We start from the raw sequence: 22270 nt of genomic DNA on the forward strand, positions 1-22270 counted from the left end.
GTCAATCGCATTTTGAACTCAATTTGGAGGAATGGAAGTATGCTGAGGACAAGTGAGGGAGGAAGAGAGAGAAACCGGGACATTTTAAAAGCAGGTGAAAAAGTGGGATGGCAGAGGATTAATCGGGACTGTCCCTTCCAGATTGGAGGGTATGTTTGGGCGGACCATGGTGCCAATGGGTTTGAAAATGAGTCAACCACCCATCTGACAAAATCCCTTCCTTCTTCCTCTACAGTTGAGCCCAGTTTCTAATGTCTTTACGAGGCTCCGAAGATTTGGATGATGACACTACAAACAAGGAAGGGGTGAGTTTGTAGAAGTCTCTGTCCTTCCAACCGATGTAAAGTTGTTCCCAAATGGAGGCCACTTGGAGCACTCCCAGTCAAGAGCTTTTGGCTGCATCCGCACTGCAGAAATAATCCGGCTTGACACCGCTTTAAGCTGCAGTGGCTCAACGCTGTGGAATATTGGGATTTGTAATTTGTTGTGGCACCGGACTAAATATCCCGCAAAACTGCAACTCCCCAAACTCCATAGCATTACGGCATGACAGACAAAACAGAGTCAAACTGCATTAATTCTGCAATGTGGAGGCATCCTCCAAATGTCCCAGTATATCTCTTTTCCTCCCACTTTGCCTCTTTCTCCTCTGCTTACTTCACCTCCTGCAAACTGCATTTAAAGCACAAAAGTAGTTCAGCAGTAGTCCTCAATTGATTTGAAAGTAGATTCAAAAGGAGGAAGAGGAGAGGATAGAGAAGAATCTTGCCCTTCCCAGAAGGTTCAGGCAAAAGCAAACTGCTGTATCCTCTCCTAGCTTGTATATTCTTATCAATAACTTTTGCCATCTTGACCACACTCTGATGTAGCTTGGCCAAATGCGTCCCAGTTTTCTCCTTTGCCAAGTTGGAGGTATGAAATATGGCTGCTTGGGTGAGGGCTTCTCTGTCTTGTGCCTCTTCCCGCAGGAGTTGACCTGGATGCTTTTCTTTGCTACCTTGATCTCCACCTTGGGATCGTCGTTGCAATATGGTTACAACCTCACAGTGATCAACTACCCAGCGAAGGTACGCAAACGGACCTATGATGCAGGCAATTTCAGTGGGCATCAATTCCAAATGGCCTGATTTGTCAGGGTCAGTCGCGGTTTCTAGTACTCCTCCTTTCTTCAGCCATGGTTGGAGATGTTGAAGATATTCTGGGGAGGGAAGACTGTTTTCCGTGGGCAAAAGGATACAAACATTCAAAGGTGGGGGGGACATTGTCTCATTGTAATGACACCTGGCACTAGATTTAGGGTCTGATTGGAGCAGATGGTGCCCGTAATGAGCCACTGCCCTAAGTCCAAACATAGGTCAACCAAATGCAATGATATATGACAAGACAGCATTGGGGTGCCATGGTTAGTGTTCAGACGAATAATAATAATAAACAAACAATAACAACATTTTTTGGGGGAATTGGTTGCTCAGTCAAACACAAAAGCGTGCATGGAGAGACCCAAACTCAAACAGTCCTGTGTGTCTTCTCTTTCTCTTAGTTCTTGAAAAGCTTTTACAATGAGACCTATCGAGAGCGGAACAACATCAACGTCGACCATAGCATCCTCATGTTCTTCTGGGGGCTGACGGTCTCCTTCTTCCAGGTTGGAGCCATTTGTGGGGCTCTGCTGGCCGGCCCACTGGTGGACGCTTGTGGCAGGTACCCACAACATAACTGTGCATCTCATTCCCTGTAAAACAGCAATTCTCAACCTGTGGGTTGCGACCCCTTTGACGGCCGAACGACCCTTTCACAGGGGTTGCCTAAGACCATCGGAAAACACATATTTCCAATGGATCTTAGGAACCGAGACCATCAGTTGGGGGTCACCACAACATGAGGAACTGTATTAAAGGGTCGTGGCATTAGGAAGGTTGAGAACCACTGCTGTAAAACATAAACTGGGCAACTGCAGAGCGGCATGAGAACCCAGTCCCACCCACACCCCATAGCCTTAAACCTATTCCGAATGTGGCTTTTAGAGCATGCACAACAACAACAATATTAGAAGTTTTGGGGCTTGGATGTCTTCCTTTGTTTTGGGAGGTGACCGGGTTTGTGCCTAGCTTCCAATAATACTGATTTGACATGGATTAATCTTCTGCCATCCCACTTTTTCATCTGCGTGTAAAATGTCCTGGTTTCTCTCTCTTCCTCCCACTTTACCTCTTTGTCCTCTGCTTACTTCAATTGCTGCAAAGTCCAAAGCTAATTTGCGCTCAACTCAGAAGAAGAGAGAGGAGAGGAGGCAGTGGGATATTGCCTTTCCCTATTGACTTAGGCAAAGGCAAACTGCTGCAGCCTCTCCTAGCTTCCTTAGGAATAAGGTCTGCCATCTTGACCATGCTCTGATGTTACTTGGCCCACATGTGTCCGAGTCCTCTAATGCAACTCTAGAAGTGTTTCCTCTCTTCACTGCAGCTCTCTGGATGCTTTTGCATGGTTCGTAGCATTCTCTAAAACTCTTCTTCTCCCATTTTTATCTCCACTCCCTCAAGGAAAGGGACCCTGCTGGCACTTAATGCTTTGGTCATTGTTTCGGCCATCCTCCAGGGTTCTTCCAGAGCAGTCCATTCCTATGAACTGATCATCATAGGGCGCTTGGTCATCGGAGGATGTGTAGGTGAGTCTGACTCCAGATAAAGCGATTTAAACTGGGGTGAAGGCTGAGATTCTGTTGGATGCTGGCAAGGCGTAAAGGTCAGACATCATCCTTATGTGGGAGGTCTGAGAGAGTGATGTGTGTCTCTTTTCGGATGTGCAAATTATGCATCCCATCCATCTTTACAAAGTCCTAGTTAGCATGTCTACTGTTGCAACTCTAAAATCCCAAACATTTACTGTATATACTTGACTATAAGTCGACCTCACAAATAAGTCGAAGGCAGGTTTTGGTGCCAAAATTATGGATTTTGATATGACCCATGGATAAGTAAAACTTAGAGGGATGTAACCCAGGATGTAAAGATGAAGCAAAGGAAGACAATGCCAAAGAACGTACAAAATTCCAGAAGGCTTAACTGTTTGTAAAAACTGGATGGATGAGAGAATAGAGGCGATTCAGTGCTTCCAGTGCTTTTGTCCTCCAGATGTTTTGGGATTTCAGTTCTTACGATTCCTAACCATTGGCCATGGTGGGTGAGATTTCTAGGAGGTGAGGTCCAAAACATCTAGAGGATGAAATATTCAGAACCACTGGATTAGAGTACAACCAAATATCTGTCCAAAGAGCATGCAAGACTCAGACGCTACCCCCAAGAAGGACATGTTCATATGTTTCTGCATGTATCACCGGTATGTTCTGAATTCTCCATTTCACGTATTGTCCAACTAGGTGTCTCCTACAGTGTTGTCCCGATGTACATCACAGAGCTGGCCCCACCAAACCTGAGGGACTCCCTTGGCATGGTCCCACATCTCTTCATCGTCTGTGGCGAGCTACTGGCCAATGTGTTCGGCCTTCGCCACATCCTCGGAACTGAAGAAAGTAAGATATGCTTCTTTAGGTCCGCAGCCATGATGGCAAGACCAAGTCCTTAGCTGGCGCTGGCCCTATCATTAAACAGTCGCATCACTCATCCCGTAACTGAGAGAGACATACAGAGAAATGCCTTGAGCCAACGCAGTTCATGTCTGTCTTGTTCTTCTTGCGCAGGCTGGCCACTCCTTCTGAGCCTCATTGCCTTTCCGGCATTATTTCAGATGGTTCTGCTGCCTTTCTTTCCTGAAAGTCCTAGATATCTCCTAATTCATAAGCGGAATGAAACGGAAGCGAAACAAGGTACCACAGGTTTTTTGCCATCTTTTAAAGCTGAGAGAGTGTGACTTGTCTAAGATCACTTAGTGAGGATTTGAACCCTGGTTTCCAGAGCCATAGTCCAACGCTCAAACCATTACACCATGCTGGCTGCCACTACATTATATGCATGTCACTCCAATGCTACTTGAACTTGAACATAGCCATAGCAGTAACATAACAGAGGAAAGCAAAGTCAGACGTAACATTTCATGGCAGGATCTGCTAAGGATCCTGGCAACAAACAGCCCTGATGTCTGGGGGAATGGGTACGATTTGTATATATTTATTTTGACAGTGGGAGAAAAGAATCCCATTTTGGTTCTCCGTCTTTGCTTGCACTCTCTCCAGCCTTGCAGAAACTGAGAGGCTGGGATGACGTGGAGGATGAGATAGAAGAGCTTTATCTGGAAGACAGCACCGAAAAGGAAGAGAAAAACATGGATGTGCTCAAGATCCTGCACTATGAAGACCTGCAGTGGCAGCTCACCGCTATCATCGTCTTGATGGGCGGCCAGCAGCTCTCCGGCATCAATGCAGTAAGGCAATACGCCAGGCTGGTCCTACTGTTTGGTGGCATGTGATGATCAGAGTCATCATGTAACTTTGCTACCTTTGAAACCGGATCGCAATTTGGTTTGAACCGGTCCAAATGACCCTGGTCCTCGCTTGAACCAACTCTCTGAAGCGATTCGGAGAGGGGGGCCGTGCACTAGGCCCATTTTACCCGGGTCTTTTTTCTGCATCTTTTTGGATAAATCGATTCTGCGTAAGTGTGAACCAGCAGATCGGAATCGATTTACATTTGCCTTTCGGCCGGCTGGAGTGGGTCCATTTTGAACCGATTAATTCATCAATGTGAACCACAAGTGGGTTATTTTAGATGGAAAAAATGTGATCAGGGCAAATGTAGTGGGAACCACGCTCCTCTGTTGAATCGATCCATTGATTTGGATCGCACACTGATTTATCTGTAAGTGGGAATGGGGCCCTGGATATTCAGGGCTAAGCCCCCAGATCTGGCAGCCCTATAGCAGACACTGGTTTAGGATTAAACCAATTTCCAGATTTTTCACTTTCTCAGACTCCAAGTCATCCTCTTATTTATCTCAGCCTCTCCGTTACTCTGTTTTTTTTCCAGGCACGCCATTACACCGAGAAAATCTATTTGTATCTTGGCCTGGAAGAAGAACAACTTCCGTATGCCACCTTGTTACTTACAGCACTCCTCATGATCATGATTATCATAGCGGTAAGCTTCTCTCTGCACTTTCATATAGACATTGACCTAACAGAGTGGTCACTTTCTGCCTCTCTGAGAAGGAAGACAAGCAGCATCGCAAGAAGAAGAAGTAAAAAAAGGTTGTAATTTGCATAGGACAGCATATGTTAGATTTTGGCAAGTGTCCCTCAGGGATGTTGGCAGCCATCGTCCAAAAAGAAGGCAGCCAACATGGTGTGGTGGTTTTACTGTAGCATTAGGACTCTGGGAGGCATTGATGTTGTGTGCCTTCAAGATGTTTCTGACTTACAGCGACCCTAAGGCATCCATATCATGGCATTTCAGACGGCATTTGCCATTTCCAACCCTGAGGCTGAAAGGGTATGTCTTGCCCAATGTCACTCAGTGAGTATCCATGAGTCGCAGTCCAATGCTCAAACCACTACAACTACACTGGTTCTGGGAGACCAGGGTTCACATCCCCACTCGGCCATATAAACTGGGTGCATTGGCACTGTTTTCCTTCACTTCATCTTTTATATCCTTTGTTACATGCCCCTAAGTATTACCCTTGACTTATCCATGGGTCATAATTTTGGCTCCAAACCTCACCCTCGACTTATACAAGAGATCAACTTATACGTGAATATATACATTTTGTGTCAACCATGAATATTAAACCTCTTTTTCTGCTGGCAATAGGCAACAGAACTCACAGACACAGCCAAACTGAAATACAATGCGCCCATGTATAATACAGCACAATATATGCTGAAAGTCGTGCCGGAAGAAGCCTCGGCGTGCGCCAAAAGGGGTAATGGCATGCGCATAGGTGGAATTCCCCTTATGTGTGTGTGGGGAGCCCAGAACAGATCCCCTGCATAAGGGAAGGGCCTGCTGTACTTTGTTGGCATGTTCAGGCTATATAGAAGGAAAAACCAAGGACATGTCTTAAGGTAAGCCGGCGTGGCGTAATGGTTTGAATATTGGACTACGACTCTGGAGTGCAAGGTTCAATTCCCAGCTCGACTATGAAACCCACTGGGTGACTTTGGACCAGTCACATGCTCTCAGCCTCAAAGGAAGATGATGGCAAACCTCCTCTGGACAGCTCTTGGCAATAAAAAACCCATAATAGGGTCACCCTAGGGTCTCCATAAGTCAGAAATGACTTGAAGGCACACAAGAACGACACATTTGTAATAAGGGATATCTGCCAGCTCCATTGAGAGCATTTTCTGCCCCTCATGTAAAAGATATCCCTTATAATAAATGACCCCTGGAAACATACATTGGCATTGAGAACATTGTTTTTGCTGCAAAGCCTCCCCTTTGCTAATTATGGAGGAAGTTGTTCAGTTCTGTTTGCTTTTTTTGTAGGGCTAAATCCAACACTTTCCCGTCCATCGCTGCCCTCCCGCGGCCTCTTCCTCTCTAACGTTCCCCCCTGCTTTTTCCAACCTCCAGCTGTGCATTGTGGGGACTTTAGGGCTAAGAAGTCTCCTCCTTACCGGCTTCGGGATCTGTAGCTTCTCCTGCATTCTCTTAGCCATGACCATTGAACTTCAGGTTTGTGGCACGAATCGTCCGGTGTTTGGGGCGTCTTGATGCTGAGCATGAAATGCTGGGGTCCCTCTTTGGTATGATCTTGACTAGTTCTACCAGGCCTCCCTGAGGATTGAGATCCGTTGGTCGGACGGTCCTCCATTTCACTAGTGAGGTCAATGCACCATGTGAAGACATGAGACAGGGCCTTCTCTACCGAGGCACCCCAATTGTAGAATACAATCCCCACGGAGACCCAATTGGCACCGTTATTTACGTGCCAAGTAAAAATGTGGTTATTTATTAAAGCCTTTGGGCCTCGCTAATTCATTCCAAAATGTTTATGTACATGTGAAGTCGAAGGCTTTCATGGCCTTCATGTGGGTTTTTCGGGCTATGTGGCCATGTTCTAGAAGAGTTTATTCCTGATGTTTCGCCAGCATCTGTGGCTGGCATCTTCAGAGAAGAAGATGCCAGCCACAGATGCTGGCGAAACGTTAGGAATAAACTCTTCTAGAACATGGCCACATAGCCCAGCGATTGTGGAGGACCCACTGTATGAATTTCCACCATGGCCAACAAAATGACAAATAATAAGAACATGCTGCCTGTTTTCAGCAAAATTCACCTGGTTGGGCATGAATTTCATGTGAGCTTGGCTCTAGGATTTTTGAGCATCTGTTGCAGTGGTTCCCAAACTTTGGTCCTCCAAATGTTGTGGACTTCAGCTCCCAGAATTCCTGACTATATGCCAAGCTGTTTGGGGCTTCCAGGAGCTGAAGTCCAAAACACCTGGAAGGCCAAAGTTTGGGAATCGCTGATCTATTGCATGCCGTGAGCCACAAAGACTGTGGTTTATGAGTTGAAAAGAAGAGATCTCCCCCTGAGAAGTCTCTGCAAACCTGACTTGAATTTCAACCACCTTTCTCCAACAGAAGCATGTCCCATGGATGCCTCGGATCAGCACAGCTTTGCTCACCGTCTTCCTCATTGGGCAGTCCATCGGACCAGGTAAGTGCGCTGAAGATGTAAAGAGATGCTCAAGGAAAAGCAACCTGGATCAGGTACAGCGTACGGAAACAGGAGCGGGTGGCAAAGCTTGGGAAAAGTGTTGTGGATGGAAGCTCCCAGAATCCCCTGGCAAGCATGTCAACTCTGGCTCTGTTTTTTAGAGTAGGAAGAGGCATTTCCAATTCTGAGACGGAGCGCTCTTGTCATGTACTTGCTAATCTCAGTTCAGAAGCACAAGGTTCAGCAGGTTCAGAAAGATTTATTTAGTAAACCAAAGTTGTCCACAGCATAATGATGTTGTCAGGACTGAAGCAGTTTCAGTTACACAGCGCATTAAAAGCACTTAGCAGTTCAGACATTTGCGTTCATTCACCTATTCCTTTTCCCCAAGACTGCCCCATTCATCTTCTCCGTACCAAGGGTTCCCATAGAGTTGGCCTTGATGATGCTCACAGTTTGTATTTCCACTCCTCCACATCTACCCATTGCTCAGCTCCATGAAAGATAAGCAATCTTTCTACCCAGCATCACCACTGCTCTAGCATAGCCCATCATCTAGAATACAAAACATATACTCATTAGCATAGCCCATTATCCAGTATACAAAACATATACACACCACTGCTCTAGCATAGCCCATCATCCAGTATCATCAGCATATAGAGAATTTACATTAGCAAGCATGCTAGGAGCTAGGATCCTGGCAGCTCTAATGTCTGACCAAACTACGATTCCCAGGATGCCATAGGACGGAACCAAAGTAGAATAATAGCCCTATAACTGTGCAATGTGAATGGGCCCCGGGTAGGAAACCTCCATGGACCAGAGGTTCATTTCTCCTGGCATAGATAAATGAGGGAGAATGAACATTGTACTAAATAAATTGAGTTGCTTTGCTTTTCCTCCCAGATCCAGTAGTCAACGTCTTAGTATCCGAATTTTTCCTTCAGTCGTCTCGGTCCACAGCTTTCGTGATTACGGGGACCTTACACTGGCTGTGCAAATTTCTTACTACAGTAGTGTACCTTCATATGGAGGTGAGTAGCTTGGGACGGACTCTTTAGTCTCATGTGCTGCTGCTGCAAAAGTTCTGCAAAAGTGCTGCAAAAGCTCTTAAGGACAGCATAGGACACATAATAGGCTAGATGCAATGGCTGAATTGGTAAGTGCACATGGAGGTCGATCCCATTGGTAGTCCAAGACTAAGTATAGGGTTTATGTATTGGGATCAATGACTCTGTTGAGGTAGTGGGCTCAGGCCTGTCCATCTCTTCCTTCTGCTTCCCCTTTTTCTGTTCCCACATTTAGACTGACCTCGAACCCTACAGCTTCGTCATCTTTTGGCCTTTCTCTGTTGCTGCCTTCATCTCTCTGAGCAAGATCCTTCCGAAAATGAAGAACAAGACTTTTGTGGAGGTTCGGCGCACCATTGCAATCCATGTGGCTCGGAGAATCCTGATGCAATCCTTACCATTGCATTCCCATTAAAGAAAAAAATGTGACAACTTGATATAGCTCTTGGCTCTCTCTCTATATATATATACAGTTTATATATATATATATATGTATATGTATATGTATATGTATATGTATATGTATATATATATTTTAAAAAAGCAGTGATCCCAGCAAAACTCTTGCTGTTGTTGTTGTTGTCCTTCAGATTCCTTTGCTTTTGTTGACCTGAATGTGCAAAAGATACCTTTGGGACAATATGGCTGCATTCGCACAATGGAAATGATCTGGTTTGGCACCACTTTAATCTGCTGTGGCTCAATGCTATGAAATTCTGGGGTTTGTAGTTTGTTGTGTCACCAAAGCCCTCTGACAGAGAAGGCCAAATGTCCCACAAAGCTACTGTTCCCAGAATTCCATGCCATTGAGCCATGGCAGTTAAAGTGGCATCAAATTGGATTATTTCTGCAGTGTAGATGCAGTCTTAGTTAACTCAGCAATGGCCATTCCCAGCAAGCTCAGGCAAAAGCAAACTGCTGCAGCCCCTCCGAGTTCGTCTGTTCATTCTCATTAGAAATGCTTGCAATCCTGACCACATTCAGGCCCAACTCGGCCACATGCGAACTGGTTTTGATATGTGAAAAATTGGAGAGTATCGGAAAAGCATAGGCTGCGGAGATGCTCTGATAGCCTTTAGGGCTGAAGAGCGGGATATAAACCATAATGTAGATTTATCGAAAAAGACGTGGAAAACATCAGCATCTCTCGGAATCGCTTCAGCGTTTCGGCGTAAGTAAGAACCAGGGTCATTTGAACCAGTTCAAACCAATTTGCGGTCCGGTTTAAAAGGTAGTGGGAATGAGGCCTTTGTTTAGCATCTGATACCTTGACTTTCTAATGGTTTAGTATATAATTACAGCGCTTTAGAAATAAAGCTTAATAATAATAATAATATATAACAGGCCCTTGGTATCCATAGACGTTTGCCTCCTGGACCGTCCCAATACCAAAATCGATGCTCACATCCCATTATATCAAACGACATAGTAAAATGGTGTCCCTTATATAAATAAACTGGCAAAACCAAGGTTTGCTTTTGGGATTTTTCAAGCCATGGATGGCTGAATTCATGGATGCAGAATCTGTAGATACGGAGGGCCAACTGTACACACTTTTTTGATTCACGCACAAAAGTCTTTCAAATATTGTATCAAATTACCCCCAGGCTATGTGCGTAAGGTATATATGAAACACAAATGGATTCTGTGCTTAGATTTGGATCCCATCTCCAAGGTAAGTATGTATATGCAAATACAGGAGTTAAAACAACAACAACCCCCAAAACCCCTGAAATCCAAAACCCAAGTGTTTCGGATAAGTGCGGCTCAACCTGTATTATAAAGTGACTCCCACTGTTGGCATTTTTAATCTTTGCATCGAATTGCATTGCTTTCACCAAGTACAAAAAACAAAAACCCAGCAGTGATACCTTTATTGGCCAACCAAAGTGCACAATATACTCGTTGCAATCTTTCCGAAGCTCCATGGGCTTCTTCACCAGGCAAGACAAGGTGCCGCGATGTTTGGAGGAGGCTCTCCTCCTACGTCCACCTTCTCATCCGTGGAGATCATGCATGGTGTCCACTCCCAACTGTGAACAAACAGGTTCTTTTCTGGAACCTTCCATCCGGCTTCTCCGATTGGTTCTCGCAATGCGCCGAACCTTCCGACGGATGTCCTTAAAGGAGAAAAAAGGCTCGGTGGAACTTTCTCCTCCTCCTCCTCCCAGTAGGAAAGAGCTTGCGGTGAGTCTCTGTGTGTTCTTTGCTTCTTCATTCCCTACAAGTCTATGGGGCGGGGGGAGCAAGTTTGCATACAGGACCAGCCTTGCCATACCAAACTTTGGTCCTCCAGATGTTTTGGACTCCAACTCTCAGGAGCTTTAGCCAATTGGGCCAACCATCAGGAATTCTGGGAGCTGAAGTCCAAAACATCTGGAGGACCAAAGCGCTGCCACAGAGGGAGCGCGAAGAGTATGGTTGCCGGAGAATAAACTTAGGAAGGACCCTCTTCCTTTCATGGTTGTGCACAAGAAGGGATTTCAGCAGGTGCTGCTGGTTACCTGGTTGCGTGACAACCAACACAACCTTCTTTTACACAACCATGAAATGCCCAGGAGCCCTCCCCAGTTTCCAGTCTCGCAACCCTACATGAGACTGCTCCCAGAGGCAGGCAGATGTTGCCATCTTCTTTCTTTCCGTTAGCATCAAAGGTGATACAAGAGCTCTCTACATACTTTTATAGATTAACATGGCTATATATTTATATGATAATAATAGAGTCAATAACCTCTTCCCCTACAGTTGATTTCCTGTCCCCTATAGAAGAAACATGGAAAGTAAGGCAAAGAGGGCAGAAGGAGAAAAGGAGGGCCATCGTAAATCAGCATCAAGCTCCAGGGAAAGCAGCCTGTCAGAGCCCAGTCCACCACCAGTGGGTGTCATAGGAAGCAGTACACGAAATGTGGTGCTCCCATCATCTGAACATCGCCAGTCCATGCTAGGTTCCTTGGGAAGCAGCACAAGAGGTCTAACAGTCCCTTCCTATGAGCCCAACTCTTTGCTAACAGTTGCCTCTGGGAGCAGTCAGAGAGATGTTGGCATGCCTTCATCCCAGCGCCACCAGTCAATATCAGGGTCCACGGGGAGCAGCGTGAGGGGTCTTGTGGTGCCTTCCCTCGAGCGCCAACCGTCACCAATGCTTGCCACGGGAAGCAGCACAAGAGGACTAGTTGCACCAGTAACGCCTCCCATGGGAGCCAGTATGGACGAGCTGGCAGTCCCATCATTGGAACGACCCCTGTCAATAACAGGAAGCGCTCCAAGAGCTTCAGACAAGGGCTCGGCCACCCCCCGTAAATCCATCATTAGTGACGTGGGAAGTCGCACGGCGGTCAGAAGAACAGAACACCGCAAGTCGATCATAAGTTCCAAGGGTTTCCCTGCAAAGGAGTCCGAAGAAGCAAAGGCACCACGCCACCAATGGGTAAGTTCCATCAGGCGAGAGGTCTCTTGCAGTTTAGCCATTGGCCATTACGTGTGGTGAAAAACTCAACATCAGACCATTTAAAAATGCTTCCCAGGGAGCATCAGGTGTTGGGTAATCTGGGGACAGCGTTTCATCCTTGCATGACACGACCGCACAGCCTTCATAAGGAATGTAGATGTTCTACAAGATGCATTATTTATCAGTGTTAGGCACACAAAAAAACACTTTTTTAATAAGAAAGAAAAATTAAACTAGAGGAAAAGAGATTCCATATCAGGAAGATTCAATATCAGGAAGAACATTCTGACAGTAAGAGCTGTTTGACAGTGGAAGACGCTCCTTTGGAGAGTGATGGAGTCTCCTTCTTTGGGGGTCTTTAAACAGAGGCTGGATGGCCATCTGTCGGAAATGCATGGCAGAATGGGGTTGGACTGGATGGCCCTTGGGGTCTCTTCCAATATGATTTTATGAATTGCTCTCTGAGAAGGCCTATTAGAAAGCAAGGCCCCCCCAATCCCATTCCAGAGAGGGAAGCCCAGGAGGATGCCTTGATTCATGGTATCCAAAACCACCATGAGACGCAGAAGAGCCAAAAGGGTCATGTTCCCCTGGTCCGGTTCCACCAAAATACCCAGAGCCTTCTCTAACCAGGCCTGAAGTAAGACCGAAAAGGTTCTGGATAATCCATCCCATCATCCACCATCCCGTCAAGGGACACTTGGACTTGAGAGGCCACCACATGCTCTAGCTTGAATAGTAGTTCCCCGGTTATTTTTTCTCTTAGATAACCATTTGGGCATTTCAGTAATTAGCTAAAAAGTATTAATTGGTTTCTACTCTTCCTTCCCATAGAAGCTGACAAGGCCACTTGTCATGGTTACGGTGCTCACGTGTTTAGGATCGTCTTTCCAATATGGTTATTACCTCTGGATTGCCAACCATCCACCTCCGGTAAGATTGTCGGCTTACGTTGACCTCCTTGAAGGAACATAGCTGAGCTTCGGAAAGTTACTTACTTGAACTCCAAATCCCAGAATCCCCCATCGTTGCCCCTTTTGCATGCAGGAAGTCTCAAGTAGTCCCAGGCAAAAGGAAGAATCTAATATGGAGACCTCCTGCATGGCAGAATGGGGTTGGATTGGAAGGCCTTGGGGTCTCTTCAATGATTCAAACATCTGGAAGGCTGCATGTTTCTTACCCCCGGCCTAGATAGAAACACATCAGTATGAGGGCCATGCAATGAACATTTAATCAGGGAATAGCAAGAGATGGAGAGAGACCTCCTTTGGGCAAGTCACCCTTGCAGCATCAGAGAAAGGCAAAGGCAAACCTCCCTTGAACAAACCTTGCATGTGACAGGTTTGCCTTATGGTTGCCACAGGTCTAAAATGACTTGAAGGCACACAACAACAACTCCCACCAGAAGATGGTCCATGAAAGCTGGAGACTCAGGACCAGGTCCTGAGATGTGGGAACCTAGCAATGGAACAAAACAAAGACCGAGAATGACTCTGAGTCCAGTGATGCACCAGTTCATGGACCTTAGAAACATAATACAGTGGGACCTTGTTATCCACTGGGTTTGGTTCCAGGATCCCCTGTGGATGCTCAAGCCCCATTAAATATCATGGCAGAGCAAACTAGTGTCCCAAGGCTTGCTATTTGGAATTTATACTTTAAAAAAAATACTTTTATGCCATAGATGCTTGATTCCATGGATAAAAAATCCGTGGATAAGGAGGGCCGACTGTATGTGAATTGCATTGTCCAGGTATGTTCCCAAGATCATAGCTGTAGTACCTTTGTCAATTTTGGCTTATCTCAAAAATTGTATCTCCCTACATGAAGCTGCCAGAGTCTTGGGATCCTGTTAGCGAACTGCAGAGATACATATCGGGACACCAGCAAAAGTGCCGAATGCACATCGGATCCCTTGCCAGCTCTGTTGTCATTGTGTGTCTTCAAATTGTTTCTAATTTAAGGTGACCCTAAGGAGATCCTATCATAGGGTTTTCTTGGCAGGTTTTGTTCAAAGGTGGTTTGCCATTCCCATACCCTGAGACTGAGAGCGTGAGACTTGCCCAAGGTCACCCAACGGGCATTAAACCAAACCCTGGTCTCCAGAGCCGTAGTCCAACACTCAAACCACTATGCCACGCTACACAGTAATGGTAGGATCAGTCCCGGAATACTAAACTGGTTTCATCACCATTTGTTAGTGTGGAAAAGGCTCTAACGCCACTCACTGTTTGCTTTCCTTGCAGCTCACTGAAAACTTTTTCAACCACACCTCTGAACTGAAGAAGAGGATCAGCGTAGACAAAGAGCTCCTCGCCATTCTGTACAATTTAATCATTGCTGTCTTTTTCTTTGGAGGCATCATTGGTTGCATTTTGTTTAGCTCCATGGTAGATAAATTTGGCAGGTACGGCGATAACGGCGGTGATCTGGTAGACTCTGGTGTGCAGAGTGGGGGGGAAGGATCGCTCAGTGGTGGACCATGTACAGCCTTTTTATGACCCAAAAAAAGGGTCAGACATTTCTCAACACTTTTTTGCTCAAATGGGAGTGCAGGAATTATTTTCATCACAATTTTGGGTGGGTGGGAAGAGACATGTTAGGCCCAGGAAAGGCTGGGAGTGACCTCCTGTTGCTGGACCTCCCTCTATGCTCCAACTACCATTGCTCTAGTCCCATGCTGTCATGCTTTGGCATGGACCTTCCTCCATGCTCCAACTGCCACTGCTCTAGTCCCTGGAGGTTAGATCAGCCAAGCATAGCTCCCTCATACTTTGGCCTGGACCTCCCTCAATGCTCCAACTATCATTTCTCTAGTTCCTGGAGGTCAGATGCATAGCTCTGTCATGTTTCGGCATGGATCTCTCTCCATTTTCCAACTACCATTGCTATGACCTTTTAGGGGGAGAAGAGCACCCAGTATCCGCTGGACCGAATCCTCTAGAAATACTCTATATAAATAAATATTGGGAGGAGGAGACATGGCTCATAGAATACAACCAGGATTCTAACAACATCACATGTTCAATAGTATCTGTTGCAGATAGATAGACTTTATCAGAGGGGTTATGGGCAAAGGCTTGCAGGACCCAGGCAACAATGCAATGGAGGATAGTGATTCTTGGAGATGGCTCATCCACAGGGTCGCCATGAGTTGGAGTCAACTCGGGGGCAGCTAACCACAAACAACAAGTGCTACGCAATATATTAAATACCACTGTAGCGCAACCTATGAGAGACAGTGAGTGTCCAGAGGTGTCACCTGTTTGCACAATGCCCCATGTGCCAGGCACAGATGTGGCACATAATAGATCATGCACGATGCACATTGACAATGCAATTCCACAACCCCCTCTCCGTTACCTGTTTTTGAGAAGTCATTGTATCTTCCTTACTGTACGCATCTACCCAACCCTCTCTCTCTTTCTGTTATCTTTTTCAGAAGAGGTAGCTTGTTTTTGAATAACATTTTCTCCATACTCTGTGCCTTCCTCATGGGTGTTTCCCCTACGGTACATTCCTTTGAATATAGCATCTTTGTACGCTTGGTCACTGGAATATGCACAGGTGAGAAAGACTCCAGGACTCCATTAAAACAGCAGAAGAGGGAGTGATATCCTGCCCTTAATAATAAATAATAATAACATTTATTTATATTAATTATACATTCCCAAGACCATCCGTTCCCACCCACCCCTTAAAGCACAATTAAACAATATTAGAGTTAAAACATACTTAAACAATTATTATCGTGACAAAAGAAAACGGTGGCTGCAGCGAGGTCGGATCCCAGTTGGCTCAGGCAAAAGCAAACTGCCGCAGCCTCCGCTAGCTTGAATGTTCTTCCTCATTCATCGCCATTCCCCTGCCTCAAAGTGTTCTTGACTGCCCTTAACTACGCCTTTCCTTCCTCTCTAACCAGGTCTATTCTCGTGCCTTATGCCAATATACCTGGCAGAGCTGGCTCCCAAAAGCGTGAGGGGTAGTATCATGATGGTGTCCAACATCTTTATCATTCTCGGACTCCTGAGTTCTCAAATCCTCGGCCTTCCCAAAGTCCTGGGGACCAGGAAAGGTAAACCTGGCACTGGACAGTTACCTGGCCCGAAGCAGACCGAAGGTGTCCCCTACCCACCTAGTTCACACCTGTCTCCTCTTGCACAGACTGGCCACTCTTGCTGAGCATCCCGGGAGGCCTGGCGCTGTTTCAAGTCATCATATTGCCCTTCTTCCCAGAAAGTCCGAGGTATTTACTGATTCAGAAAAGGAAGGAAGAGAAAGCGAGGAAAGGTAAAAGGACCCTGGATGGGAATTGTATCAAGACCTTAGTTGTGGTGGCTAGGAGAGATGGGAATTGTAGGTCAACACATCAGGAAGGAGCTTTGGTTGTTTCTTACAAATAAGCAGCATATAAATAAAAGTTTATCTATCTATCTATTTATTTTATTTGGGGTGCATGGGGAGCAATAAGGTTGGCTCACTTTCACTATGGCACTACTTTGTTGTTGTGTGCCATCAAGTCATTTTTAACTTATGGCGACCCTAAGGCGAACTAATCTCTATTAATCCGTGGGGAGGGGGGCATGGGTAGTTTAAAAAGAGTTGAATGGCAGAGGATTAACCGTCCCTGCCAAATCATGACAGTGAAACAATATGCATCTATCCAGTGTTTCAAACTTACATGTATCTGTGCATGTTTCCGTGCACCCATACTGTCTTAAGCTCATGGGAGCTGCAGTCCAACGATATCTGAGAGGTTGGCCATCTCCTTCCCCAAAATGCAAGAGAGGAGGCTGGCCCCAAAGTTGTGCAGAGGTAGGATACACCTAAAAAACACCCGAGCAAGCAAACTCACACCCCAAGTGTAAATCCATCCCTGACCCCTTCTCCCATCTAGCTTTGAGGAAGCTGAGATGCCAGGAAGACGTACAGGATGAGATTAATGAGCTTTATGAGGAAGACCAGGCAGAGAAGGCAGAGAAGGTCATGAGTGCGATGAAGCTGGTCTGCAATCGGGGCCTCCGCTGGCAGATCATCTCCATCATCGTCTTGATGGGCGGCCAGGAGCTTTCAGGCATCAGCGCGGTAAGGGCAACTGGAATGCAGCTGGTTGGGCAGCTGAGCCAAGGATAGGGTTGCCATTTGTCCTGGAAAACCTGGGAAATCCCAGATTAAAGGGGCTACGAAAGGTCCAGTTGAAGCAGCACATCCTGGATTTCTCCTTCGTCCAAAGCTGATGGGTCAGTTAAAATGTGGCAGTAGTGATGATGGCGTGGGAAAATGTGCAAGAAGACTGGCACTACCCTGCCAGCTCTGGTTGCCACTGGACAAGTGTAGCATTGCCACCTTCTCCGCTTCCTCCAACAGGAAAGGAAAGGAGGCAAGCAAGGATGGCCTGATGTTGTGTGATGCTTGTGTTGGGGGGTTTGTTGGAATGATGGAAGTTCACTTCCAAACAGTTTTCGGAGATAGTCTTTTGTGGGTTTTTCGGGCTACGAGACTGTGTTCTAGAAGAGTTTATTCCTCTTTATTAGGAATAAGAGTGGGTTTTTTTAAAAAAGCAATAAGCTCTTCTGGAATAGTTTTTGAGCATCCATGGATTCCTTAAAAACAAATCCTATTCCTAATAAAGAGGAATAAACTCTTCTAGAACATGGCCTCGTGGCCCAAAAAACCCACCAAAAACAATGGATGCATGCCGTGAAAGCCTTCGGCTTCACAGCCTTGAAAGAGTTCTATCAGAATGCAATTTAACAATGTGCATAAGTATAATAATTTGCAAATGAGATGCAGATTAGATGCCCAACTATGAGGCGCTGGAATATGGCAACCTTAGCCAGGGAGAAGGTGTATGCTCTCTTGGGTTTGGGTGAACATCAGGGCCCTGGGGATCAAAACTTTCCCCTAATGTCCCTAATGCCTTCTAAGAAGAGTGGACCCTTTTGTCACATTTTTGGGCCACTGCAGACTAGGAGAAGCCTTAATAAAAAAACAAAACAGGAACCGAACCAGAAAAGCCAAATTTTGGGTTTGTCTGGATTGAGCCAGAATAGCCCAACTTGGATTTGTCTGGATAAAAGTCAGGTGGCACCCCAAGATTATTTCCCTTAAAGAGTCTCGTTTCTTCCACAAAATCCGTTTATTGGACGGTGTGCTCTGTTTTCAGGCGTACTATTTTGCGGAGCGAATCTACACGACAATGTTGATAAAACGATACACGGCCCGGTATATCAGCATTTTTTCTACCATTTTGATCCTTGTTGCCGTGATGGTCGTGGTAAGCGCTTCCTATCTCCTTGTACCTCTTGCATTTCAAGTTTCTAACTCTCCCAGAAGGCATGTCAGCACCTGGGACCGGGGCAAATGTATCATGAACCACGCTCTGCTCTGCTCCGCTGCCGCACCGATCCATCGATTCGGATCGCAAAGCGATTTATTTGTAAGTGGGAATGGGGCCTGAATAAAAATAAAGGCTGCCGAGTGGCACCAAATCTAAAACAGCAATATTACAAGGTTAAAAACGCCTCTAAAACAATACCAATTAGTATAAAAGGAAGACAAAGAAACAACAAATTAATTAATTTCTCTCTCGGTTCCTCTCTTTCTTTCTCCGCTCTGCTTTTATGCGCTCTAGACTTATGTGATCGATACTGTGGGGCGAAGGGTTCTGATCCTCTTTGGCCTCGGGTTCTGCAGCATCCTCTGTGTCCTGGTAACCATGACCCTTGAACTTCAGGTTTGTATTGCAAGCTATCCAACGCCATTGTCCAGGGACCCCTTACCAATAAGGAAAGTGAAGCCATGGCTTCAGGCAGCAGAAAGGTGGTGGCGGTGCATGGCAGGACAACGCATGGGTAGTTGTTTGCAAGGTTATCACCATACCCTTTCATAGGTAGGCAAAGTTCTGTTTGTTTTAGCAGGCGTTTGGAAGCTGACTGCTCAGGTTCATGCGCTAGGTTGTGTGGTCAAGATGGCAAAAGTTATTAAAGGGGAGGAACTCAGCAGTTTGCTTTTGCCTGAGTCTACTGGGAAGGGCAAGAGTCCACATCCTCCTCTCTTTTTCCCACTGCTGAGTTAATTGCGTGCAAATTTGTAGTTTCAACTCATTCTGCAGCAATGGAAGCAAGCTGAGGACAAAGGGGGAAAGTGGGAGGAGGAGAAAGGACATTTTGAAACGCCACCGAAAAGTGGGAAGCCAGAGGATTAAATGGAACTGCCCTTGATGAATTGAGACAGTTGGAAGGCATGACTGTTGCATTGCATGGCTTGCCATTCAACCAAAGAAGCTGAAGCTATCAAAGCCTTCCATGCAGAGGCAGTGGGGAGTCCCATTTATGTGCGACTGATGCACAACTGTCCTTCTCCAATAGAACACTATCTTGTGGATGTCTTATGTCAGTTCCTGTTTGATCATCCTCTTCCTCATCGGGCACATCATTGGGCCAGGTAAGAAGAGTCAATGTGGTGTATGGTCTGAGTGTTGGACTAGGATGCCAGGAGACCAGGGTTCGAATCCCCGCTGAGCCATGGAAATGCACTGAGGGACCTTGGGCAAGTCATACGCTCTCAGCTTCAGAGGAAGGCAAAGCCAAACCCTCTCTGAATAAATTCTGCCAAGAAAGCCCCGCAATTTAGTTCCAGGTTACCTACAGGATCGCCTCCTCTTCTATAATCCAGCCCATAAACTTGGGTCTTCTGGTGGACATTTTTCTCCAGTCAACCAGGACTAGGTTGGCAACTGTCAGCCAGAGGACAAGTTGAACATGAGTCAACAGTGTGATGCGGCAGTTAAAAAGGCCAATGCAATTTTAGGCTGCATCAATAAAAGTATAGTGTCTAGATCAAGGAAAGTAATAGTGCCACTCTATTCTGCTTTGGTCAGGCCCCACCTGGAATATTGGGTCCAGTTCTGGGCACCACAGTTCAAAAAGGATGTTGAGAAACTGGAGCATTTAAAATGGAGGGCATCTAAAACAGTGAAGGGTCTGGAAACCATGCCCTATGAGGAATGACTGAGTGAGTCAACTGAAAGCATTTTCTCTCTCCACCAGGTACAATACCCACCGTGATAATATCGGAAATCTTCCTCCAGTCCTCCCGGTCCACTGCCTATGCGCTCAGCGGGCTTGTACACTGGCTGCTCAGATTTATTGTTGGGATGGTTTTCAATCAGATAGAGGTGAGTGGTTTGGTGGCAAGCAGATGGTCTGAACGTGCGTTCTAAGCCCAATCGAGGTCTACTCTGCACTGTTTGGTAAGCATCCTACGAAACAAAGGTCCGGATTTATGGTCACTGGGGAATAACCGCTATACCATGCTGCCAAAGACGTGAATAGGTGGAGTGGGTGAGATGAGGGTCTCACCTGCACTGCAAAAATAATGCTGAAGTCAAAGTCTTTCATGGCTGGCATCCATAGTTTTTTGTGGGTTTTTCAGGCTATGTGGCCATGTTCAAGAAGAGTTTATTCCTGACATTTTGCCAGCATCTGTGGCTAGCATTGTCAGAGAAATAATGCTGTTTGACCCACTTTAACTGCCATGGCTCCATGCCACAGAACGTTGGGATTTGTTGCTGCACCAGAGCTCTCCAACAGAGGAGGCAAAATGTCTTGCGAAACTACACAACCCACAATTCCATAGTACGGAGCCATGGTAGCTAAACTGCATCATTTCTGGAGTGCAGGCGAGAGAAGTGTTCTCTCTCGCAATCCGTAGGTCTTCCAGCATGACTCTGTGGTCAACATCTGGTAGACGTTGACCATAGAGTTGCACTGGAGAACCTAGAGCTTCCCGAGAGAAGGTATTAAACGAATCCGCAAATAATCAAATCTGCATGAAGCGAAAGCCACAAATGTGTAGGGCCAACTGTAAATCCCTCTGGAGCCTGGCTGATCTGTGATCATAATAAAGTTGCCTGATGCTCTTATTTGGAGCTCCATCCAAGCATGATGGATGAGAGCCTGCCTTCTGTTGTCTCTTTCGATATCTCCAACATGTGATAAATAACTATGTTCTTCCATTGTATTCATATCTATTTCTCTCTCTCCCCCTTGTCGACTGCTATCTCCAGGCAAAGATCGGGTTCTATAGCTTCCTCCTCTTCTGGCCGTTCTGCTTTGGGACCTTCTTTTATATCTTCAAGATCATCCCAGAAACCAAGGACAAGAGCTTTGTGGATATCCGGAGGCTTATGTCAGTCCACGTGGCTGTGACCAGGAAGATACAGGTCCAGAGCGTTGAGCCGAACGACAAACAGACCAAACAGAATAAAAAGAAGAAAACCACACACAGCGGTAAGAAGAAGAAGCGGAGAAAATCGGTCACAGAGAACCCTTGATAATGTTGTCCTTCGGCGATGGCTTGGCACCGATGGCGTGGATGGGTTCCTTGCTTGGTCCTTCCTTCCTTCCCCTGCCATTCTCCAGTAAGACTTTTCTACAGTTCTTTGGTGCGTTTTGTAAAATAAAAGTACAGTAAATGGTCAAAGTGTGTCTTGCCTGAATTCACAAAATCTTTGGTTACGTTTATGGTCTAAGATAGAACTGGGATGATGACGGCGGCGACGGCGACAATGATTTTATTCACTTATATCCTGCCTTTGTTTGCATAATGGGACTCAAGGTGACTAACAACACCATCCAGTTTAATCCATCTTGACACCACTTTCACTGCCATGGCTCAGTGCTATGGGATTCTGGGAACTATAATTTGTTGTGACACCAGAGCTCTCTGACAGAGAAGGCTCAATGACCCACAAAACTGCAATTCCCCTTGAGCCGCGGCTGTTAAAGCGATCTCAAACTGGATTGTTTCTGCAGCGTGGATGCAGCCTAGGAAAGCCTGAAAAGGTTCTCTCTCCTCTCTTCTCCAATAACTTCTAGGGAACGGCATGATCCCCAACCTTGGTCTCAGATGTGATGGAGGACATTATATCCCGATGTTGAAAAATAATGACAGTGCCAATCCAGCTGGCTACTATAAGTCGATAAAGAGATGGGCACCATCTTGATTTGTTTTTAGGCAGCCAAATATTTAGGGTCACCAGCTCAGAGGGTCTTGTCGGGAACATATAACTCCAAGAACTCAAGCCTGGGTTTGCTTGCTTGGCCTTCTTCCACTTTCAACCCTTTTGT

General features: G+C 46.0%; 2 protein-coding genes across 2 annotated transcripts; both read left to right on the plus strand.

Annotated features, from left to right (window-relative positions):
- The first annotated feature begins 251 nt into the window (after positions 1-251).
- LOC149307677 (solute carrier family 2, facilitated glucose transporter member 5-like) lies at positions 252-9104 on the plus strand. Its single transcript, XM_089536793.1, has 12 exons — positions 252-305; positions 969-1067; positions 1541-1701; positions 2541-2665; positions 3377-3529; positions 3698-3823; positions 4190-4377; positions 4980-5090; positions 6528-6629; positions 7541-7616; positions 8526-8653; positions 8925-9104. The coding sequence occupies exons 1-12, from the start codon at positions 252-254 to the stop codon at positions 9102-9104; spliced, it is 1503 nt and encodes a 500-aa protein (XP_089392919.1).
- Positions 9105-10650: 1546 nt separating this feature from the next.
- Positions 10651-21474, plus strand: LOC149307678 (solute carrier family 2, facilitated glucose transporter member 5-like). The gene is made up of 13 exons (XM_089536794.1): positions 10651-10724; positions 11456-12116; positions 12972-13070; positions 14384-14544; positions 15580-15704; positions 16060-16212; positions 16302-16427; positions 17035-17222; positions 18304-18414; positions 18772-18873; positions 19508-19583; positions 20189-20316; positions 21208-21474. Exons 1-13 carry the CDS (start codon positions 10651-10653, stop codon positions 21472-21474), a joined length of 2271 nt encoding a protein of 756 aa, XP_089392920.1.
- Positions 21475-22270: the final 796 nt, after the last annotated feature.

The sequence above is a fragment of the Sceloporus occidentalis genome, unplaced genomic scaffold (assembly GCF_023333645.1).
Source record: "Sceloporus occidentalis isolate IW3139 unplaced genomic scaffold, rSceOcc1.0.p SCAF_8, whole genome shotgun sequence".
NCBI classification, from domain to species: Eukaryota; Metazoa; Chordata; class Lepidosauria; order Squamata; family Phrynosomatidae; genus Sceloporus; species Sceloporus occidentalis.